Source organism: Mesoplodon bidens (assembly GCF_964165515.1).
Source record: "Mesoplodon bidens genome assembly, chromosome: 12".
NCBI classification, from domain to species: domain Eukaryota; kingdom Metazoa; phylum Chordata; class Mammalia; order Artiodactyla; family Ziphiidae; genus Mesoplodon; species Mesoplodon bidens.
Window position 1 is genome coordinate 75,185,136 of NC_138168.1, and position 25,343 is coordinate 75,210,478.

Here is a 25,343-nt window from a genome sequence, read left to right on the forward strand (position 1 = left end):
TCTATGGTGAGGGTGGGAGGGCTTTGAGCAATGGCAAAGGGGATTTAGGGCTTCACCCCACTAAACCATATGACTTCAAGTTGTCTATATTCATAGACAAGGGTTTACTCCTATGATGCGCTCCTCTGTGTTAGTTGCAAAAGGGCAGGAGGTCACAATTTCGCTGCTTCCAGCACTGACACATGATACTTGCTTTTATAAACATAATGATTTTTCTAAAAATGCAAACAAACATTAGCGAAGACATTTCATACACTTTTAAAAATTGTGGGTTTCTTGTTCAGACTATATGCGCACATAAAAGTCTCATATAATATTAAACCTTGGGGAGAAACACACTCCAAGCCTAACAACATCAAAAAGTAATTATTTCCTTCAAGTTATGTCATCTTGATTTTAAATATACACTCATAGGCAGAATTTCTTTTTTTCTTTTTTTTTATTAGTTTCTGCTTTATAACAAAGTGAATCAGTCATACATATACATCTGTTCCCACATCCCTTCCCTCATGCATCTCCCTCCCTCCCACCCTCCCCATCCCACCCCTCCAGGCGGTCACAAAGCGCCGAGCTGATTTCCCTGTGCTCTGCGGCTGCTTCCCACTATCTATCTACCTCACGTTTTGTAGTGTATATATGTCCATGCCTCTCTTTCGCTTTGTCACAGCTTACCCTTCCCCCTCCCCATATCCTCAAGTCTATTCTCAAGTAGGTCTGTGTCTTTATTCCTGTTTTACCCCTAGGTTCTTCATGACATTTTTTTTAAATTCCGTATATATGTGTTAGCATACGGTATTTGTCTTTCTCTTTCTGACTTACTTCACTCTGTATGACAGACTCTAGGTCTATCCACCTCATTACAAATAGCTCAGTTTTGTTTCTTTTCATGGTTGAGTAATATTCCATTGTATATATGTGCCACATCTTCTTTATCCATTCATCCGATGATGGACACTTAGGTTGTTTCCAGCTCTGGGCTATTGTGAATAGAGCTGCAATGAACATTTTGGTACATGTCTCTTTTTGAATTATGGTTTTCTCAGGGTATATGCCTAGTAGTGGGATTGCTGGGTCATATGGTAGTTCTATTTGTAGTTTTTTAAGGAACCTCCATACAGTTCTCCATAGTGGCTGTACCAATTCACATTCCCACCAGCAGTGCAAGAGTGTTCCCTTTTCTCCACACCCTCTCCAGCATTTATTGTTTCTAGATTTCTTGATGATGGCCATTCTGACTGGTGTGAGATGATATCTCATTGTACTTTTGATTTGCATTTCTCTAATGATTAATGATGTTGAGCATTCTTTCATGTGTTTGTTGGCAGTCTGTATATCTTCTTTGGAGAAATGCCTATTTAAGTCTTCTGCCCATTTTTGGATTGGGTTGTTTGTTTTTTTGCTATTGAGCTGCATGAGCTGTTTATAAATTTTGGAGATTAATCCTTTGTCAGTTGCTTCATTTGCAAATATTTTCTCCCATTCTGAGGGTTGTCTTTTGGTCTTGTTTATGGTTTCCTTTGCTGTGCAAAAGCTTTGAAGTTTCATTAGGTCCCATTTGTTTATCTTTGTTTTTATTTCCATTTCTCTCGGAGGTGGGTCCAAAAGGATCTTGCTGTGATTTATGTCATAGAGTGTTCTACCTATGTTTTCCTCTAAGAGTTTGATAGTTTCTGGCCTTACATTTAAGTCTTTAATCCATTTTGAGCTTATTTTTGTGTATGGTGCTAGGGAATGATCTAATCTCAAACTTTTACATGTCCCTGTCCAGTTTTCCCAGCACCACTTATTGAAGAGGCTGTCCTTTCTCCACTGTACATTCCTGCCTCCTTTATCACAGATAAGTTGGCCATATGTGCGTGGGTTTATCTCTGGGCTTTCTATCCTGATCCACTGATCTATCTTTCTGTTTTTATGCCAGTACCACACTGCCTTAATTACTATAGCTTTGTAGTATAGTCTGAAGTCAGGGAGCCTGATTCCTCCAGCTCCGTTTTTCGTTCTCAAGATTGCTTTGGCTATTTGGGGTCTTTTGTTTTTCCAAACAAATTTTGAAATTTTTTGTTCTAGTTCTGTGAAAAATGCCAGTGGTAGTTTGATAGGGATTGCATTGAATCTGTAGATTGCTTTGGGTAGTAGAGTCATTTTCACAATATTGATTCTTCCAATCCAGGAGCATGGTATATCTCTCCATCTATTTGTATCATCTTTAATTTCTTTCATCAGTGTCTTATAATTTTCTGCATACAGGTCTTTTGTCTCCTTAGGTAGGTTTATTCCTAGATATTTTATTCTTTTGTTGCAATGGTAAATGGGAGTGTTTTCTTGATTTCATTTTCAGATTTTTCATCATTAGTGTACAGGAATGCCAGAGATTTCTGTACATTAATTTTGTATCCAGGCAGAATTTCTTGAAAGCCTAACTGGTTTTATTTTTACCCTCCTTTTCAACATGACATGAACTATAGCTCTCATCTTCAAACTGCTATAGATGTAGTTGTGATATAAATGTGAATAAATCCAAACAAACTAGTTCAAACCTTTCTAACCAGACTGAGGATATAGAAAGATAAATGAGTGGGCTTTTTTTTCCTTTTAATCAGTTTGATTGGCCATGATGTTCAGTGATGATGAGTAGAGGACTTGTCCCCCAAAATACTCAGGTCATTTACCACCAGAGGGCAGACCTGAATGACCTCATTAAGTAATAGCCTTACAACACTTTGAGGATCTCCTGTAGTCCTTAGGCTAAGAGTTCCTAGGGTGGAATTTTGCCCACATCCCCATCTCCTGCTAACTCCTCTCTGTGCTCCCATGAACAGACACTCTAAATTCTTTGAATGAGCCTTGCTCTTTCCTATATGTTAGATAATCTATCAGGAATTTTCTTTACCAACCTCTCCTCCTGTCTGGACCTGACTAATGACTACTCATCCTTTGAGTCTCAGCTCAGACATCACTTTCTTAGGAAAACCGTTCCCAATCACACCTTTCTTCACCCACATTCACGTACATACACACAAGACTAAGTTAGACTCAAGCTCCTCCTTCCCATAGTTTCGGTCACTTCTCCTTCTTTACCTCCACAGTGTTTGAAATTCTTGTTTAATGTCTGTTTTCCCACAAGTCTGTAACACTAGGGGGAAGAGAATAATATTTCTCATTCTGAACTGAATCCTGAGCATAGCAGAGCATCTGGTACATAGTAGGTGCTAGGTAAATGCAGAAGGAAGGAAGGAAAGAAGGGAGGGAGGGAGGAAAGAAGGGAGGAAAGAGAGAAAAGAAATATCCATGCAAACTATTAAAATTTATATTCTAGCAGATTTAGAAGAAGCATACAGATATTCTCTGGTCTGGCTGGTTAGACTACAATTTACCTCAAAATTCCTTTAGTTCTGGATCATATTAAGTCAACTTACCTTCTGTATTTGATCTGTTGAAAATGTAGCTCCTATGTGGTTCACTGGGATGATTCTGGAATGAAATTATACCAATTAGCTCAGCTAAGTGGAGGACACATTTATCTAAATTGGTCTCAGGTAACAAGGAGAGGAAGGAGCTATGGTCTGTCATATGTGTTTGGCCCAGCTCTCTGCTCTGTGAGAAGCAAGTGATAAAACACTTTCTCTGGCAGAGACTGAAAAGTTGTGTTCCAGAAACTGCAGGGCTACATGCAGGGCTATCTCTACCTACTCTGTGGGTAGAGGAATATATCCACTCCTTGACCAAGGCACTCTTAATGTTCTCCAAAGCTTGACTAGAATTTAGGCAAATTTCTTCCTTTCTTTGGGCCCCAAGAATTCCCTTTTCTTAGAGCATTTACTTTTTTTTAACGTCTTTATTGGATTATAATTGCTTTACAATGGTGTGTTAGTTTCTGCTTTATAACAAAGTGAATCAGTTATATATATACATATGTTCCCATATCTCTTCCCTCTTGCATCTCCCTCCCTCCCACCCTCCCTATCCCACCCCTCTAGGTGGTCACAAAACACCGAGCTGATCTCCCTGTGCTATGCGGCTGCTTCCCACTAGCTATCTATTTTACGTTTGGTAGTGTATATATGACCATGCCATTCTCTCACTTTGTCACAGCTTTTTACTTTTAAAGGCATTCCAGTGTCAATTCTTTCTCTGCCCCTTTGAAATGTAAAATTTTTCCCAGCCTCTTGCTAGTTTTACAACAGAGAAATTGTTTTCTCAGGCGCCTGGGAGCCATCCCTTTAAAATATGATCGTTAAGAGTGATAGCAGACCCCTATCACCCAGTTTCTGTGGGAAGGTGGGAGCCTAATTTAGATAAATGGCAATTATCAAACACAGATGGTTTAATCACATTGCCCAAGCTCCAGTCAGTGTCATCCAGCACTTCCTCACTAGCTTATCCTAACACTTCCACCTTTTGTTTCAGCAGAATTTAGTTCAGTATCTTTGGCCTATTGAAATAGTCTTGAATAAAGTCTTCTTTGCCTCTTTAACTCTGTCTGGTGCAATTTTTCTTTGACCCCCTCTTGGGAAGGAATCATAGCCACTCACACGAGGTTGGGCCTAGCTCATACACACACTTGAATTAAACTGGAGATATATCATTCGTGGCGGATGTGAATGTTCTAGAAAATGAGCAAACTTAAAAAATTTGAACCTACAAATGAAATGTCAGTGAACTGCCATTTAGTGAGCAGGAGGATTATTTTTATTTTGGGGAGTCAGATTGTTTTCTTTTAATGCTGTTATTTTGAAATAACATTAGGAAAAAAAAAAGCATCTGGTCATTTCTAAGAGATGCAAATTTGAACAATGTCCAGGAACAAAATCTGTGATTGTCATGTTTCTAAGCTAAATCAATTTTATATGCTATATAATGCAGTTCGTATAATGGTCTTGACTGCAACCATGATACCTTGCCTAGCTCTTATTGAGAAGGTCCTGAGTACCTGGGTTTTATTTTCTTCAGGTTTGGAGAACAACCGATGGACTTTGTGGTCTAGTTGTAAAGAGCAATGGGCTTGGGAGCCAGACTGCCTGGATCTGTATCCAGGATCCACCAGGACTCAGCTATTTGCCAAACATCTGACTCAGTTAAAATGAGTAGTGCAGAATCTGGTGACTAGTAAATGCTCAATAAACGTTAGTTCTTGTAATTGTTACTGTCATCATTTCATCATCACTTTCACTAGTGTGAAAAACAAACAAGAGCTTTTGATTATATAATTTTCTATTCTCCACAAAAATAAAAAAATGTCATTGATGGATAGCAATGTTGGCTTAAAATAGACTTTAAATCTTGCTGAATTGCTTCATTCATGCAAAACTCATAGCTCTATTTGTGAGACTTTTGTCTTTCTTTCTCCCCACCCCAATCCCTGCATTTTTTAGTGATGGCTGGGCAGACAGAGATGAAGTCATTGAAGGTTATGAGGTGGAAGCCAACGGGGGAATCACGATAAAGCTGCAGTCTCCAGAGGTCAGGTCCTTTGATGATTATTTCCTGAAACTGAGGCTGGACACTAATACGCGGAATCCCTGGTTCCCTGAGTTCTGGCAACATCGATTCCAGTGCCGCCTACCAGGACACATTCTGGAAAATCCCAACTTTAAAAGAATCTGCACAGGTAACTCGTGTTTACAGCATCACAACTCAGATTTTGGTCATCTCTTCCAGTTTGTTCAGTAAGTATAGAAAGTGCCAAGGCTGGAGATACAAGAACTAAATTGCCAAATTAATTTATAAAATAGCTAAAATGAGGAGGGAGTATGTATTGCTCCAAGGATTCATGTTTCTATATTCTGGAAACATGGAGACTGCTTTGGTCTCTGGTGGGACAAGTTATAAGAAAAGATAAATAAAGGAAAAGGAAACTGAGAATTCAGGTATTTAGTATTCAGGCCAGAGGGAAGAGATTGAACTGCGGACATGCTTAGGAGATGCTAACCACAGATATAAGTAAGCAGCACTGGTTTGATCCTTTTTTCTTCTTTAGGACTTGCTTTGATATAAAAGTCAGCAGAAGATAAGATGTCACCTAGGGGCCCACCACCAATGTGGGTGTATATGGGCACAAGTGACAAGAAGGGACAGATACGTCCCATGCACTACTCACTAGAGGCATGCCAAAGAAGGGTGGCATATTGTTAAAGGTCTTTCAGGGCTTGATGAACTCCACAGGATGTCTCCCTTCTCCCTGCCACCAGGAACTACCAGAGCATTAAATACTCTATCCATGACCAAATTTGTATTGTAGCACAGTGATGTGACACATATTTCCTATAACTAGACTGAGAAGATTTTATTTAGAAATGTCTAGAACCCATTCATTCACATAGCACATACAAACCACTGAATACAATCCCCTCCCCCCCACAAAAAAGGACAGAAAGGTGTATAATTCATGACTCTTGACCTAGAGAAACTTGTGGTCTCTTTGGGCAAATCAAAACAGATAATACGCATGATATAGATAAATAACAACTGAAGACAATGAGTTTTTATAAGACAGGGTAAGAATAATGACAAAAACTATTTCTACTTTTAATAACATTCACATTTTGATATTAGAAAATTATTTAAAATACCAAAATATTTAAATGCAGTGATTTGTGTCTAACTTGATAAAATTCAGCAGAATTCACTGGGAAACTGCTTGGTGTGAACCTATTTTCAATCAATCAAGGTTTTTAGAACTTCTTTGGTATGGCTTCTTGGGAGGCTAAGAGCTAGGAGAAGAGGAAAAGAGTTGTTGAACAGCTAACCACCTCTGTCACATATCTCTACTGACTTCTCTCTTCTCTCAAATAATAGACCAATAGAAGTTAAGAATTCTATTGGACCAATAAGCCACCTAGTGCATTCCCCTTATTTGCAAAATGAAGACTTTGAGGATAAAGGGGCAACATTTCCTTAGGTTCATTTAGTTAATGGCAGCAATGGAATTAGAACACTCACCTCCTAAATACCACAGTGCTTGACTACTTTGGACTTAGAATTTAGTAATAGATCGTCTTTTATTGTTTTCTAATGAATGTTGTTTTCTTAAACTGTAAGGTCTTTGAAGATAGGGAGTTCTTGTAACCCTCATAGAACCTGTACACCACTGATCTCTGGAACCTCAGTCATTTCTTACTAATGTATTGATCAGTTAATTTATGTTGTTGTCAATGAGTTTTACTTTATTTAAGGAAAAGTTAGGACTATGATTTTTCTAAATGAAATATATTTCACTGATTCAACGTTCAACAAAATGTATTGAGCACCTAGTATATGCAAGGCTTTATTCTAGGAGATGGAAATACAGCAGAAAACAAAAGAGGAAAACAACTGTTTCAATAACCTTACATTTCAGTGCAGGGAAATAAATAGAACAAAAATAAATTAAGCAAAATATATTCTCATTTAAGTGATCATAAGAGCATGTTAAAAGAGAATGGACAGAGAAAGCCTCACTGAGAAGGAGACATTTGATTAAAGATGTGAGAGTGAGCCATGCAAACACCTGGGAAGGGCATTCCAAGCAGAGGAATAGCAAATAAAAAGATGCACCTGCATGCCCGGCTTAGTGGGAGAACAGTAAGGAGATCAGGCTGCCTGAAGCCAGTGAGTACGTTGAATAACAGGTGATAAGTCAGAGAGGCACACAGGGGAACAGGTCCTGCAGGACTTAACTGTCCCTTGTGAAAACTTTGACTTTGTTCTGAGTGAGATGGAAAGCCACTGGGAAGTTCGAATACAGTAGAGACAGGATCAGCCTTACTTTTTCTGAACAGAATTACTCTTGCTGCAGTTTTTAAGTTTTCACAAAAGGGGGAAAGTCAGAAGAAAGAAGCAGAGCAGTTAGGAGGTTGCTGTAATAATGTAGGTGAGAGTGTGGTGGATTGGGCCATGGTTTTGGCAAGCAAGATGGAGAGAGGCGATTGAATTCTGAGGATATTTTGAATGAGAGCTGAGGGGATTTGCTGATAGAATTGTGAAAAATGACTCTGGTCTGAGCAACTGAAAAGATGTTGTTGCCATTGACTCAGATGAGGAAGACTCCAGGAAAACCAGGTTAGAGAAAAATCAGGAGCTAAATTTCAGATGAGTTAAGTTTGAGATGCCTGTTAATTATACAACTATATATGTCACTTTGATACTGTGTTTCATTAGTAGAGTTCAGAATATTACTTTTAAAACATGTTTGGATGTCTTTATTTAAGGATTTCCATGAAAATATCTTGAGACCTGAGCTTTCAAAACAAAAGTTAGAATTCTGCAGCCATGTACAATAATACTTTTGGGTTTTCATTTGTCAGAGCATATGCAAATGTCAAAGTTAAAATCTAAACTTGGTTAACATTCATAGCAGGAAAAAAAGATTGGCACACTCATGAATTGTTCTTATATTATGCTTGACTCTCAAAGCTATTTTTAAAAGCTTCTTATTTGATTATAAAATTTGATAAACATGTTTTTATTTGCATTTCACTCTGGAGTCAAGTTCAGCAAATATTTCCCTTTGTTCTTAGTTCTAAGGAAGACAGAAGGCTTATTTAACTTCTCTACTTGGAACTAATTCATAAAAGTTATTCATCTTTTCTGCTGCAAAAATCCGAGAATTTTATGTCTGTGTGCATACATTCATGTAAAATTACTCTTCAGTCTTAATCTGTGTAGGGAATTGGCTTCAATTTTATTGCAGATCAACATAAAATTTCACTTCATGTATCATTCTTATCTACTTGATATTCTTGAATATCAAATGAATTCTGTAGTCTTCTAATGAATATGCAGAAACACTTATGAAAATTAATATAAAGAAATAGAAGTAACCTTTCCATACTATTCATAGCTACACTTTCTGACATTTATTTTTACCTCTTCTAATTGGGTCATTTTGGTGTTTTGCAAAGTTTTGATATTGCAGTTAGTTTCCATAGAAACCTTTATTGAGCTTAATTTCAGATGTCACTATTTAAATAAAGAGTTTACCTGCTCTGGATTGTCAGTTTGAATATTAAGGGTCCTGTGCTCAGGCTGAATAATTTTGGAGCCACTGTGGCTAATTAAAAAGTACTTCATGCAAAGTCTACATCACTGCTTAATTAGTTGAGTATATCAAGGGACTGGAGAGGTGTTGGAAAAGCACTAACTAAAACATCAAAGACTAACTTCTAAAAAATTAATCATTGTGAGATTGATTGGTTCAAGATGGCGGAGTAGAAGGACGTGCTCTCACTCCTTCTTGTGAGAAGACCAGAATCACAATTAACTGCTGAGTGGTTATCAACAGAAAGACACTGGAACTCACCAAAAAGATACCCCACAACAAAAGACAAAGGAGAAGCCAAAATGAGATGATAAGAGGGGTGCAATCACAATGAGATCAAATCCCATAACTGCTGGGTGTGTGACTCACAAACTGGAGAACACTTATACCACAGAAGTCCACCCATTGGAGTGAAGGTTCTGAGCCCCACATCAGGCTTCCCAACGTGGGGGGCCAGCAACAAGAGGAGGAATTCCTAGAGAATCAGACTGTGAAGGCTAGTGGGATTTGATTGCAGAACTTCGACAGGACTGGGGAAAACTGAGACTCCACTCTTGGAGGGCACACACCAAGTAGTGTGCACATCAGGACCCAGGGGAAGGAGCAGTGACCCCATAGGAGACTGAACCAGACCTACCTGCTAGTGTTGGAGGGTCTCCTGCAGAGCGGGGTGGGGGTGGCTGTGTCTCACTGTGAGGACAAGGACACTGGCAGCAGAAGTTCTTGGAAGTACTCCTTGGTGTGAGCCCTCTCAGAGTCCAATATTAGCCCCACAAAAGAGCCCAGGTAAGCTCCAGTGTTGGGTTGCCTCAGGCGAAAAAACCAACAAGAAGGGAACCCAGCCCCACCCATCAGCAGACAATCGGATTAAAGTTTTACTGAGCTCTGCCCACCAGAGCAACAGCCAGCTCTACCCACCACCAGTCCCTCCCATTAGGAAACTTGCACAAGCCACTTAGCCTCATCCACCAGAGGGCAGACAGCAGAAGCAAGAAGTATAATCCTGCAGCCTGTGGAACAAACACCACATTCACAGAAAGATAGACAAGATGAAAAGGCAGAGGGCTATGTGCCAGATGAAGGAACAAGATAAAACCCCAGAAAAACTACTAAACGAAGTGGAGATAGGCAAACTTCCAGAAAAAGAATTCAGAATAATGATAGTGAAGATAACCCAGGACCTCGGAAAAAGAATGGAGGGAAAGACCAAGAAGATGCAAGAAATGTTTAACAAAGACCTAGAAGAATTAAAGAACAAACAAACAGATATGAGTAATACAATAACTGAAATGAAAAATACACTAGAAGGAATCAATAGCAGAATAACTGAGGCAGAGGAATGGATAAGTGACCTGGAAGGCAGAATGGTGGAATTCACTGCCAGAGAACAGAATAAAGAAAAAAAAATGAAAAGAAATGAAAACAGCCTAAGAGACCTCTGGGACAAGATTAAATGCAAAATCATTCGCATTATAGGGGTCCCAGAAGGAAAAGAGAGAGAGAAATTACCCGAGAAAATATTGGATGAGATTGTAATTGAAAACTTCCCTAACATGGGAAAGGAAATAGCCACCCAAGTCCAGGAAGCACAAACAGTCCCATACAGGATAAACCCAAGGAGAAACTCACTGAGACACATAGTAATCAAATTGGCAAAATTTAAAGACAAAGAAAAATTATTGAAAGCAGCAAGGGAAAAATGACAAATAATATACAAGGGAACTCCCATAAGGTTAACAGCTGGTTTCTCAGCAGAAACTCTAAAAGCCACAAGGGAGTGGCATGACATATTTAAAGTGATGAAAGGGAAGAACCTACAACCAAGATTACTCAACCTGTCAAGGAGCTCATTCAGATTCAATGGAGAAATCAAAAGCTTTACAGACAAGCAAAAGAGAATTCAGTACCACCAAACCAGCTCTACAAAAAATGCAAAAGGAACTTCTTTAAGTCAGAAACACAAGAGAAGAAAAGGACCCACAAAAACAAACCCAAAACAATTAAGAAAATGGTAATAGGAACATACATATCAATAATTACCTTAAATGTGAATGGATTAACGCTCCAACCAAAAGACACAGGCTCGCTGAATGGATACAAAAACAAGACCCATATATTTGCTGTGTACAAGAGACCCACATCAGACCTAGGGACACATACAGACTGAAAGTTAAGGGATGGAAAAAGATATTCCATGCAGTTGGAAAAAAAAAAAAAAAGCTAGAGTAACAATACTCATATCAGATAAAATAGGCTTTAAAATAAAGAATGTTACAAGAGACAAGGAAGGACACTATGTAATTTTCAAGATATCAATCCAAGAAGAAGATATATCAATTATAAAGATATATGCACCCAAGAGAGGAGCACCTCAATACATAAGGCAACTGCTAACACCTATAAAAGAGGAAATTGACAGTAACACAATAATAGTGGGGGACTTTAACACCTCACTTACACCAATGGACATATCATCCAAAAAGAAAATTAATAAGGAAACAGAAGCTTTAAATGACACAATAGACCAGATAGATTTAATTGACATTTATAGAACATTCCATCCAAAAACAGCAGATTACACTTTCTACTCAAATACACATGGAACATTCTCCAGGATAGATCACATCTTGGGTCACAAATTGAGCCTCAGTATATTTAAGAAAAATGAAATCATATCAATCATGTTTTCTGACCACAACACTATGAGATTAGAAATCAATTACAAGGAAAAGAACGTAAAAATCACAAACACATGGAGGCTAAACTATACATTACTAAATAACCAAGAGATCACTGAAGAAATAAAAGAGGAAATCAAAAAATACCTAGAGACAAATGACAATGAAAACACGACAATCCAAAACCTATGGGATGCAGCAAAACCAATTCTAAGAGGGAAGTTTGTAGCTATACAAGCCTACCTCAAGAAACAAGAAAAACTCAAACAAACAATCTAACCTTACACCTAAAAGAACTAGAGGAAGAACAACAAACAAAACCCAAAGTTAGCAGAATGAAAGAAATCATAAAGATCAGAGCAGAAATAAATGAAATAGAAACAAAGAAAACAATAGCAAAGATCAATAAAATTAAAAGCTGGTTCTTTGAGAAGACAAACAAAATTGATAAACCATTAGCCAGACCCATCAAGAAAAAGAGGGAGAGGACTCAAATCAATAAAATTAGAAATGAAAATGGAGAAGTTACAACAGACACCGCAGAAATACAAAGCATCCTAAGAGACTACTACAATCAATGCTATGCCAATAAAATGGACAACCTGGAAGAAATGAACAAATTCTTAGAAAGGTATAACCTTCCAAGACTGAACCAGGAAGAAGTAGAAAATGTGAACACACCAATCACAAGTAATGAAATTGAAACTGTGATTAAAACTCTTCCAACAAAAAAAGTCCAGGACCAGATGGCTTCACAGGTGAATTCTATCAAATATTTAGCAAAGAGCTAACACCCATCCTTCTCAAACTCTTCCAAAAAACTGCAGAGGAAGGAACACTCCCACACTCATTCTATGAGGCCACCATCACCCTGATACAAAAACCAGACAAAGATACTACAAAAAAAGAAAATTATAGGCCAATATCACTGATGAATATAGATGCAAAAATCCTCAGCAAAATACTAGCCAACAGAATACAAAAACACATAAAAAGGATCATACACCATGATCAAGTGGGATTTATCCCAGGGATGCAAGGATTCTTCAATATATGCAGACCAATCAATGTGATACACCATATTAACAAATCGAAGAATACTAACCATATGATCATCTCAATAGATGCAGAAAAAGCTTTTGTCGAAATTCAACACCAATTTCTGATAAAAAGTCTCCAGAAAGTGGAGATGGAGGGAGCGTACTTCAACATAATGAAGGCCATATATGACAAACCCAGAGCAAACATCATTCTCAATGGTGAAAAACTGAAAGCATTTCCTCTAAGATCAGGAACAAGACAAGGTTTTCCACTCTCACCACTATTATTCAACATAGCTTTGGAAGTCCTAGCCGCAACAAACAGAGAAGAAAAAGAAATAAAAGGAATAAAAATTGGAAAAGAAGAAGTAAAACTGTCATTGTTTGCACATGACATGATACTATACATAGAGAATCCTAAAGATGTCACCAGGAAACTACTAGAGCTAATCAATGTATTTGGTAAAGTTGCAGGATACAAAATTAATGCACAGAAATCTCTTGCATTCCTATACACTAATGATGAAAAATCTGAAAGAGAAATTAAGAAAGCACTCCCATTTACCACTGAAACATAAAGAATAAAATACCTAGGAGTAAACCTACCTAGGGAGACAAAAGAACTTTATGCAGAAAACTATAAGACACTGATGAAAGCAATTAAAGATGATACAAATGGATGGAGAGATATACCATGTTCTTGGATTGGAAGAATCAATACTGTGAAAATGACCCTACTACCCAAAGCAATCTACAGGTTGAATGCAATCCCTATTAAATTACCAATGGCATTTTTCACAGAACTAGAACAAGAAATTTTACAGTTTGTATGGAAACACAAACGACCCTGAATAGCCAAAGCAATCTTAAGAAAGAAAGATGGAGCTGGAGGAATCAGACACCCTGACTTCGGACTATACTACAAAGCTACAGTAATTAAGACAGTATGGTACTGGCACAAAAACAGAAATATAGATCAATGGAACAGGATAGAAAGCCCAGAGATAAACCCATGCACCTATGGTCAACTAAAATGACAAATGAGGCAAGGATATACAATGGAGAAAAGACAGTCTCTTCAATAAGTGGTGCTGGGAAAACTGGACAGCTACATGTAAAAGAATGAAATTAGAACACTCCCTAACACCATAGCCAAAAATAAACTCAAAATGGATTAGAGACCTAAATGCAAGACTGGACACTACAGATCTCTTAGAGGAAAACATAGGAAGAACACACTTTGACATAAATCAGAGCAAGATCTTTTTTGATCCACCACTTACAGTAATGGAAATAAAAACAAAAATAAACAAATTGGACCTAATGAAACTTAAAATCTTTTGCACAGCAAAGAAAACCATAAACAAAACGAAAAGATAACCCTCAGAATGGGAGAAAATATTAGCGAACGAAGCTATTGATAAAGAATTAACCTCAAAAATTTACAAGCAGCTCAGTATCAAAAAAACAAACAATCCAATCCAAAACTGGGCTTAAGACCTAAATCAATATTTCTCCATAGAAATTATACAGATTGCCAACAAACACATGAAAGGATGCTCAACATCACTAATCATTAGAGAATTGCAAATCAATACTACAGTGAGGTGTACTTCACACTGGTTAGAATGGCCATCATCAGAAATCTACAAACAATAAATATTGGAGAGGGTATGGAGAAAAGGGAACTCTCTTGCCCTGTTGGTGGGAATGTAAATTGATACAGCCACTATGGAGAACTGTATGGAGGTTCCTCAAAAAACTAAAAATAGAACTGCCATACATCCCAGCAATCCCACTACTGGGCATATACCCTGAGAAAACCATAATTCAAAAAGAGTTATGTACCACAATGTTCATTGCAGCTCTATTTACAATAGCCAGGACATGGAAGCAACCTTAAGTGTCCATCAACAGATGCATGGATAAAGAAGATGTGGCACATATATACAATGGAATAAAAAGAAATGAAATTGAATTATTTGTAGTGAATGGATGGACCTAGAGACTGTCATACAGAGTGAAGTAAGCCAGAAGGAGAAAAACAAATACCATATGCTAACACATATATATGGAATCTAAAGAAAAAGAAAGAAAAAATTGGTTTTGAAGAACCTAGGGGCAGTACAGAAATAAAAACACAGACATAGAGAATAGACTTGAGGATATGGGGATGGGGAAGGGTAAGCTGGGACGAAGTGAGAGAGTGGCATGGACATATATACAGTACCAAACGTAAAATAGATAACTAGTGGGACGCAACAGCATAGCACAGGGAGATCAGATCGGTGCTTTGTGACCACATAGATGGGTGGGATAGGGAGGGTGGAAGGGTGGGAGATGCAAGAGGGAAGAGATATGGGAATATATGTATATGTATAACTGATTCATTTTGTTATACAGCAGAAACTAACACACCATTGTAAAGCAATTATACTCCAATAACAATGTTAAAAAAAATGAACACACACACACACACAAATGACTAGAAGAAAAACAGAAAACAAAACAAAAAAACACTAAGTATGGTACAGAGAGTTTTCATGATTTTTGTTGTTACTATTTTGGAATTGTTCCCCCACTGTAGGTTACTAAATATGTAATTATTGTTCTACAAACATGACTGTTTTGTGCTTCCTTGAAAACAAATATTACCATTTTCTTGAATATGGCAATATTAAGATTTGCTGTGGCTGGCAGCGATTAACTGTATGAATTACCAGGTTCATTATATCCTCACCATCCTTTTTCATAATCTAGTGTATTTACAGCCATAATTTTACTTTCTCCCCTTATTCTTTGTACCAGTGGGGAACAGATTGTCACAGTGCTTTTTAAAGCTAGTATATCCTTGTAATTGCTTATAATCCAAGACATAATGAAAGAATTTTGATGGCATCTCTAATGCTTACCAGTAGATGAGCACTAGTAAGATAATGACAGCCAGTCTGACTTGACAAAATTTCAAGACCTTCTGGGCATGTGTATTATTGCCCCAGTAGTTTGGAGACTGCCATTTACAATTTTTAGATTGGTACTAATTTTTACAATATTTTTGCCTCATCAGGTTTTAAATATTATGAACATTCTATTTTGTATTAACTTATTATGTAAGGTTGTATGAAATTGGTCCATTATAGTTTGATCCAGATTAAGATCATCTATGAACTGAAATACGTTCCAGTTTACTTCAGCCCATTAAGTCCCAGGGTAATAACTTCTCTTTGCCTTTATAAGCCCAAATACCAGTATTCACTCCTGAAGAATATCATCAGCCTTTAACCATGACCTCGTGAATCTGGATTGACCTTACAGCTTATTAGTTCCAAGTCTAGGTCTCAAGAGGCTTGATGTACTCCCGTTCTCTTTCTTGGAGTCCTCCCTCAGCTATATGTACAAGCCTGAGTTAGCCTTCCAAAAGGTGAGAAATAACATGGAGCAGAAATAGGATAACTTCTCTACTGAGGTCATTCTGAGTAAGCCAATTCCCAGCCAATCCACTAGCTTACTGTTGATATATAAACAAGCCCAGCTGAGATGAGTCATGTGCAACCCAGAGCAGCTGAACACCCCAGTTGACTCCCCCAGATTCATGAACTAAATAAATGCTGTTGTTTTAAGCCACTGAGGCTTGGGGTAGTTTGTTATGCAGCATTATTGTGGCAATAGATGACTGATAATGGGTCTCCATAACCCTATATCCCATGACCCTCACATGGAGCAATAGTTGGTTTAAATAAACTGAGGAACATAATTCCTCAACTCAATGCTGGTAGAATTCTCAGTCTTTCCTCGCTGCAAGAAGAATAGTACAATATTGCACCCTATATCTCATGGAACAAAGCCAAACATTTTTATAGATCCTGCAATGAAGATTTCAAAGCCCCCTGATCCAAGGCAGTAAAACTATTCTTAGGAATTCTGTTGTGCATACAGAAAGTGCTGATGAATGGGTCACAGTTACAGCTGAGCCAAAGAAACACCCTTAAAACAAAACTGTCATAGGTTCTTGGACTGTGCTGGTAGAAGTTGCTTTATGGAAATAAGTTTCAAAGGCCTTAGATGTTCTTAGTCCTTTTGAGTTATAACAAATTACCCTAAACTTGGTGGCTTAAACAATGAACATTTACTTCTCATAGTTCTGGAGGCTAGAAACTCTGAGATAAGGGGTGCCAGGATGATCAGGTTCTGGTGAGGGCCCTTTTCTTTGTTTCATCACAGAATGGAGAGAGGAAGCAAGGTCTTCCTCACAAGGGCACTAGTCACATCATGAGGGCTCCATACTCAAGACCTAATTATCTCCCCAAATCCCTATCACCAAATACCATCACATTGGAAATCAGGGTTTAAACATAATAATTTTGAGGAGACACAAACATTTAGTCCATAGCAGGTGTGTTTATATCTTTTGGTTGGAAGAATGAAAATAAACTGACCTGTTTCACATCCAGACATAATTTCTCAGACCAATCTCATTAGACATAGATGAAGTCCTGAAAATAATATTGTACTATAAGCATAGTCTTGGTCTGCCTATTTCTTTTCTGTTTTAAATTTTGGTTGATGGGTCTGCCTATTTCTTTTTTTTTGTATTTTTTAATTTAATTTTTAAAAATTTTATACAATTTTTAAAGTTACTTTCCATTTACAGTTATTACAAAATATTGGCTATATTCCCCATGTTGTACAATACATCTTTCAGCCTATCTTACACCTAATAGTTTGTGCCTCCCACTCCCCACCCCTACATTGCCCCTCCCCCACTCCACTGGTAACTACTACTTTCTTTCCTATATCTGTGAGTCTGTTTCTTTTTTGTTGTACTCACTAGTTGTTGTTTTTTTTTCTTTTAGATTCCACATATAAGTGATATCATACAGTATTTGTCTTTCTTTGTCTGACTTATTTCACTTAGCATAATGTCCTCCAAGTCCATCTATATTGCTGCAAATGACAAAATTTTGTTCTTTTTTATAGCTTTGTAGTATTCCACAGTGTGTGTGTGTGTGTGTGTGTGTGTGTGTGTGTGTGTAGATATAGATATAGATATACCACAGCTTCTTTATACATACATCTGCTGATTAACACTTAGGTTGCTTCCATATCTTGGCAATTGTAAATAATGCTGCCATGAACATTGGGGTGCATGTGTCTTTTCAAATAAGTGTTTTTGTTTTTGTTTTTATAAGTATATACCCAGGAGTGGAATTGCTGGGCCATATGGTAGTTTTATTCTTAGTTTTGTGAGGAGCCTCCATACTCTTTTCCACAGTGACTACACCAACTTACATTCCCACCATCAGTATACAAGGATTCCCTTTTCTCCACATCCTCACCAGTATTTGTTATTTGTGTTCTTTTTTTTTTTTATTTTTTTATTTTTATTTTTTTATTTTTATTTTTGGTGTGTGGTATGCGGGCCTCTCACTGTTGTGGCCTCTCCCGTTGCGGAGCACAGGCTCCGGATGCGCAGGCCCAGCGGCCATGGCTCACGGGCCCAGCCGCTCCGCGGCATATGGGATCCTCCCAGACCGGGGCACGAACCCGTATCCCCTGCATCGGCAGGCGGACTCTCAACCACTGCGCCACCAGGGAGGCCCAATTTGTGTTCTTTTTGATGATAGCTATTCTGACAGGAGTGAGGTGATGTCTTACGGTGGTTTTAATTTTCATTTCCCTGATGATTAGCTATGCTGAGCATCTTTTCATGTGCCCGTTGGCCTTCTGCATTTCCTTTGGAAAATGTCTATTTGGTTCTGCCCATTTTTTAATTGGGTTGTTTGTTTTTTGATGTAGAGTTGTATGAACTGTTTATGTATGTTGGATATTAATCATTTATTGGTCATATCATTTGCAAATATTTTATCCCATTCAGTAGGTTGTATTTTCATTTTGTCAATGGTTTCCTTTGTTGTGCAAAAACTTTTAAGTTTAATTAGGTCTTTTTGTTTATTTTTGCTTTTATTTTCTTTGCTTATGAGACAGATCCAAAAAGTATTGCTGTGATTTATGTCAAAGAGTGGTCTGCCTATGTTTTCCTTTAGGAGTTTTATGGTATCTGGTCTTACATTTAGATCTTCAATCCATTTTGAGTTTATTTTTGTATATGGTATTAGAAGATGTTCTAATTTCATTCTTTTACACTGCACAGAATTTACCACTAGGAAACATATTCAGGTATGTTGTCCAGTTTTCGCAACACCACTTACTGAAGAGACTGTGTTTTTTTCTTTGTATATTATTCATGCTTCCTTTGTCATAGATTAATTGACCATAAGTGTGTGGGTTTATTTCTGGGCTCTCTATCTTGTTCCATTGGTCAATGGGTCTGTTTTCTGTGCTAATAACATACTTTTTTGATTATTGTAGCTTTGTAGTATTGTCTGAAGTCAGGGAGCATGATTCCTCCAGCTCTGTTCTTCTTCCTCAAGATTGTTTCAGCTACTCCAGGTCTTTTGTGTTTCCATATAAATTGAAAAACTATTTGTTCTAGTTCTGTGAAAAATGCCATTGGTATTTTGCTAGGAATTACATTGAATCTGTAGATTGCCTTGGGTAGTAAGGCCATTTTGACAACACTGTTAAAGAACACAGTATATCTTTCCATCTGTTTGTGTTGTCTTCAATTTCTTTCCTCAGTATCTTAGAGTTTTCCAAGTATAGGTCTTTTGCCTCCTTAGGTAGATTTATTCCTAGGTATTTTATTCTTTTTGCTGCAATGGTAAGTGGGATTGTTTCCTTAATTTATCTTACTGATACTTTGAGGTTGGTGTATAGAAATGCAACAGATTTCTGTATATTAATTTTGTATCCTGCCTACTTCTTATTAATACATTCGACCTGCACTGTCAAATGTGGTAGCCAATAGTGTCTGTTTATATCAATTTCTATTTGTTTATTTATTTACTTACTTATTTATAATTTACATAACATTATGTTAGCTTCAGGTATATAACTATGCATGTAATGGTTTAATATTTGTATATATTATACTCATACCCACTCCCATCAGCAGGCAACCACTTATTGGTTTTATGTCACTAGAGTTAATTTGTAATTTCTGCACTTTAATGGAATTGTACATTGTGAACTCTTTTTTGTCTGCCTTCTTTCACTCAGCACAATTATTTTGAGATTCATCATTGTACTGCATGTATCAACGGTTCATTCCTTTTAATTGTTGAGTAATGTTCCACTATATGGATATATCACAATTTGTTTTATTCATTCACCTGGTGATGGGCAATTGAGTTGTTTATAGTTTTTGATATTACAAATCAAGTTGCTATGAACATACATTTACAAGTCTTTGTTTGGACATATGATTTCATTTCTTTTGAGTCAAGTCCTAGGAGTAGAATGTAGAAAAGTAACTTCTTTTTATTTCCTCCTTGGTCTATTCATTATGGAGATATGGAAACAGGAATATGAGTCAGTTAGGATAGACTGGGCAGTAACTAATGAACCCAAATTCCAGTACCTTCAAGGTACAGATTTAGTTCTGGCTCAGGTCCTATTTCCTCTGCAGGTTTTCTATGCCTTTTCTCCAGGTTATCTTTACTGCAAAACCAAGCTGATGGTGAAGATTCTGTCTGGAACATTGCCCATTACTACAGAGGAAAAAGAGGGTATGGAAAATCATGTGCTGGTTCTTAAAGTTTCTACCTGGAATTGACATTCGTTACTTTTAATAATATTTCATTGACCAAAGAAAGTTACATCAGCCTGACCTGATATCAGTGAGTGGAGAAGTATCATACTTTCCTTGGAAAAGGCAACAAATGTTGATATTTTGTGAACAACAATAGATCTACCATACTCTGTCTTTCTGGTTGAAATTATTTAGGTAAATTATTTAGATAAATCTAATTTCTTCCTGCAAAATACATTCATCTACTCTCCAACAGAGACAACGCAAGTGACCCATCCAATGATCAGGCTCAAAGTTTAGGATCATATAAAATTCGCTACAACAGGCCAAACATGGCTCTTCTTTCATGGTCCCATGTGTGAGAGAGACAAGTTAGCTGTCCTTCTGCACCCAGTACATAATGGGGGAGAAATGAAAGAATTGTAAAAATAATCATTTTGGAAAAGGCAAAGTCTTAGAGATACACAGCAGTGATTGGTCCACAGAAGTTCTAAAATTCCACTCAGAAGATATCCCAAGTGTCCTTTACTGGCACTGGGAAACATTCTCTGAGTGAGCTCTGATGTTTTCCCTGGGAGAAGTTCCAAGTCTGCTGTTCTCCATGGACTTTGCATCCAGTCTCAGTAAGGTCCCTCCTTTTCAATCATCCTTTTTGTTGTCTTCTGATGAGGCATTTGGCATTGTCTTCTTTGGGGGCCAAGCAACTTTTTCAGTCTGCTTCCTGGCCCTAAAATCTTGGGGCACAAAGACCATTTTAAGTCTCCAGTGGTCACAATATCTTTTAGTCTAGGCTGGTAGCTTTTTTTTTCTTTGTAAAACTCTTTCAAAAACTGTAACTTTCTTTTTAACTAGGTTATCCATCACAACATATGCCAGTAGCTATGCCTACAATTCTTTTTTAGAGAATCCTCACCTTCTAGTCTTAATTTTAGAAACATTGAGCCTAACCGACTTCTAATGAAAAACCAGTCTTTGCCTCTTCTCTCTTAGCAATTTTGTTCATCTGAAAAATTTATGGGTGCAAATTAATTCCTAAAGAGACTTTAGTATAACAATATGAGTTTTGGTTTGGTCTTTGTCATGAAGCTGAATTTTCATTTGTCCTTTGTAGCATAAAGACCTCAGTTTTATCTTTTAAGAATTAGAAATGAGAATCCATTTTACTTTAATCTCTGTACATTTAATTTTCCTACCTCCTTACCTAAATATGCAAGCTCATTTGATAAAATACCTGCCTTCCAAGTTATTACAAGTCACAATGTTATTGAATGTTATATCACTGTATAATAGTGGATTTATGTTCTTTTGGATCCTGGTCATAGTTTCCTTGCCATTTGCTACCTGTTTCTGTAAGCTTCATGTTTTATGGTTCACTGTTGTTTTTGTTGTTGTAGCATCCACCTAATTTTAGGTACCAATTTACTTTTTGGTCAGAATAAGTTAGGGTACACTGTTATAACAAATTACCCTTAACTTAATGTCTTATATCAGGAAATAGTTATTTCTCATTCATGCCACATGTTCATTTTGTGTTAGTTAAGACTACTCCATGTCTTTGGCACTCTGGGAGCCAGTCTTATAGAACAGCTACTATCTGGAACATTAATAATTGTAGCAAGATCAGTGTAGTCTAGATTTAAAGCTTCTGCTAAAGTTGTACGTGTGACTTCACTAAAATTTAATCGATCAAAGCCACTGTTATGGTACAGCCAAATACCACTAGAGGTAGGAAATATAATCCATCCCAAGGGAAAGGCATCTAATATTTGTGAGCAATAATACAATCTATAAAACTATTAAACCAAGATTAACACTACAGCCATAATCTTATGTGCCTAAAAGATATATATGGCTAAGAGTTTTGGAATTTTAAACTCAGACTTTTAATTGGCAGAATTACTGTGTCAAGATGCCTTGATATATTTTTGCCAAAGATGAAGAAAAATTTCCTTCCTCTTTACCAGGGGCTAAATTAATTGTAGGTCATTTTTATTAAAACAGTGAATGAAAGATTCAGAACTCCAAACAGTGAGACATTAGCCAGAAGGGTGTGTCAACAAAATGCCTTTCTTTTCTAATTAAGGTAAGATTAAGTAATAATTAGGTATTACTGTACAGAGTTTTCATGTTTCCACTGGTGATGTCTTTGTTTAAAGGCTCTGGAATTGGAGTTTATTACCATCTTAGGAAGGACAAAAAGAAAGGGGTTCCTATATAGTCAGACATGGCAAATTGCTCTAACCGAGGGGTCTTTCTTCCTAGACTTGACCTAAGATGATTGACATTCAAGGGAAGTGATAGGATTTCCTTTCTCATGTGGGGCATGAGAGGTCAATATTACCTCTTAGCAACACAGTTATTTCTTGCAAAATAACATGCATGCACAAATTCTTATGACATTGTATAAAGGTTGTTAAATGTCTCAGGGTTATATTTCCCCCTTCTCATAGTAATTTATTTACATCAACCCTTAGGTATAAAATGGCCTCAGCCTGGCTGCATCATCTTCTCTTAAGTGACAGTTTTCCAAGTCTCTACATTCAAAGGGTAAGAAGATATTGTAATGTAGCAGATGGCTAAGAATTCTCAGCCGCAATCTTCTTCACAGGATTATCCGAGTCCCTGGCACACAGTTATTAGGCATTATAGTTTTTAAAAGTCCTAAAATAATATGTGAAAATTAGTGTCATTTAAATTTTTACCTTTCTTATTATCACTGAGGCTGAATATTTTCTCAGATTTTATAATTTTTAAAACTTTTATCTTCCAAGACGTCCTTTATCAGAATGCCCTTTTTTGAAATTAAAATTGTTTTTATTTTTTAAATTCTTGTTATAAAACTTGTACTTTCTCATTTTAAAATCTGTACACAATAAAGGAAATCAGTCTTGGCCTTTGAGTCTTTAAAACATGTCATTAGTGACTTCTTCAGTTTGCAGGTAAGATTAAGTCATGAGCGCCTGTCCTAGACTGTAAAGTGATGTGATCAAGTTAGAGGTGTGGTTATATAGCTATTAGAATTAAGTTTATTGAAAAGAAAAAATACAAACAAAAGTCAAGTAGTACTTTTGAGGATATACCTAGGTATCATTGTTTAAAAAAAATAGGTGATATGAATAAAAATGAAAACACAAACAAAAAATATACAAACTTCCATTTATAAAATAAGTCTTGTGAATGCAATGTACAGCATGGTGACTGTAGTTAATAATACTATACTGCATATTTGAAAGTTGCTAAGAGAATAGGTGTTACAAGTTCTCATAACAAAAAAATAATAAACATGATAAATAATAGATGAATCAAGATGTATAACGATGGAACTATGTAGAAGTCTTCTAGTTATTTGGCACAGCACATACAAACAAAAGATATTATGAAAATCTGTACATAAGGCTAGACCATTTAACAAAAGTTTATGTATACATGTCTGAATGTGTTTTATGCATTAATAACTAGCTTTTATTCCAATAATTAAGGCAATCTACAAAAGTTTCAACAATATGACTTTTAGTGAAATGAGCAGAAAATAAATATTCCAGAAAGTTAGCTATGGTATAAGTGTATGGTATAAGGTACCATATTTATGGTATAAGGTGATTTATATATGTTTTTATTTTTTTAAATAAATACTTTTGTAGAATAGTTTTAGACAACAGAAAAATCGTGAGGATAGTGCAGAGATTCTACATACCTCACAATCAGGCTCCTCCATTACTGACATGCTATATTGCTGCCTTAGATTTGTTATAATTAATGAAACAATATTGACACATTTTATTAACTAAAGTTCATTTTATTCATACTTTCTTAATTTTTACCCAATGTCTTTTTTTTTTCTATTCCAGGATACCATTCAGTGAATATTACATTACATTTAGCTGTCATGTCTCCTTATGCTCATCTTGGTTGTGACAGTTACAATATGACTTGTTACAAAATGGAAATTTTGTAGAATAAGGGCAGGGAAAAATGAGATAAAGTCAAAGTAGTGTTTAGAAACAAAATACATGTCATGAGATTATGTTCTGTGGCTAGAGATGGACAACAACTCTGACTTTGAGCCACAGTGTCCAAAAGACACAGATATACAAGTTGCTTATCATCCTTCATAAAAATGAAGCTCTTCCTGGTATGGAGTCCTGAGATAACTTCCTCCTGGAGCTGTGATTAACAGACCACTTTAGGACCAATCATTTTTATGGAAAATAAAAAATGGCTGATTAGGGCTAATCCCTGTAACATATTGAAGGTAGGCCAAGGTCATGATGACCACATGCATTTCAAGTGTGAGGAGGAGGGAAGACTGTGGGGTCAATGCAGCGAACTATGTAAGCTCATTAGAGGATTGAGCATTTCCCCTATTTTTTTTTTTTTTTGGCTGTGCCACACGGCTTGCAGAATCTCAGTTCCCCAACCAGGGATTGAACCCAGGGCCCCAAGCAATGGATGCAGAGTCCTAACTACTGGACTGCCAGGGAATTCCCGTGCATTTCCCCCTAAAGAGCTGCTCCTATATGGCTTTTCCCAATGCTTCCAGGGACAACAAGGTAATTCAGTAGATTTCAAATTGGTGGTTTCAGGTTGGACCCTCCTGACCCCATCTCACCCCATTCTTTCCCCAGCTTCTTCTTTGTTGAAAGACAAGCGAAGGACTTTAAACATAGTCACTGTGTGGGGGCATTTAGCAAAGGAAGACTAAAGGTCAGGGAGTTGTTGAGGCTGGTGGAACTATGAGGGCTGGATTTGACAAGCAGGTATTACAGGCACCCCGCAGACTGTGGGATTACCACCTGCTTCATTCTGCCTGCTTCACACTCTGTTTGTTCATCTTGGTCAGGGGCAGCTGCTCATAAAAATGAATAATATTTTCTTTGGCCACATTATGTCTACAGTGCAAGGTTGCCAGAAGTTTGAAAGTACCATCTCTATTCAATTATTATGTGTCAAAAACAAGA

At 37.0% G+C, this 25,343-nt stretch overlaps 1 protein-coding gene across 2 annotated transcripts in view; it reads left to right on the forward strand.

Moving 5' to 3' along the window:
* Positions 1-25,343, forward strand: part of GRM1 (glutamate metabotropic receptor 1) — a gene marked incomplete at both ends in the record, with an annotated part of 365,662 nt that overhangs the window by 238,103 nt on the left and 102,216 nt on the right. For both annotated transcript variants that reach the window (XM_081250954.1, XM_081250955.1), the window contains one exon: positions 5,373-5,608. In XM_081250954.1, the coding sequence (XP_081107080.1) occupies positions 5,373-5,608 (236 nt within the window). The remainder of the gene's footprint in view (positions 1-5,372; positions 5,609-25,343) is intronic.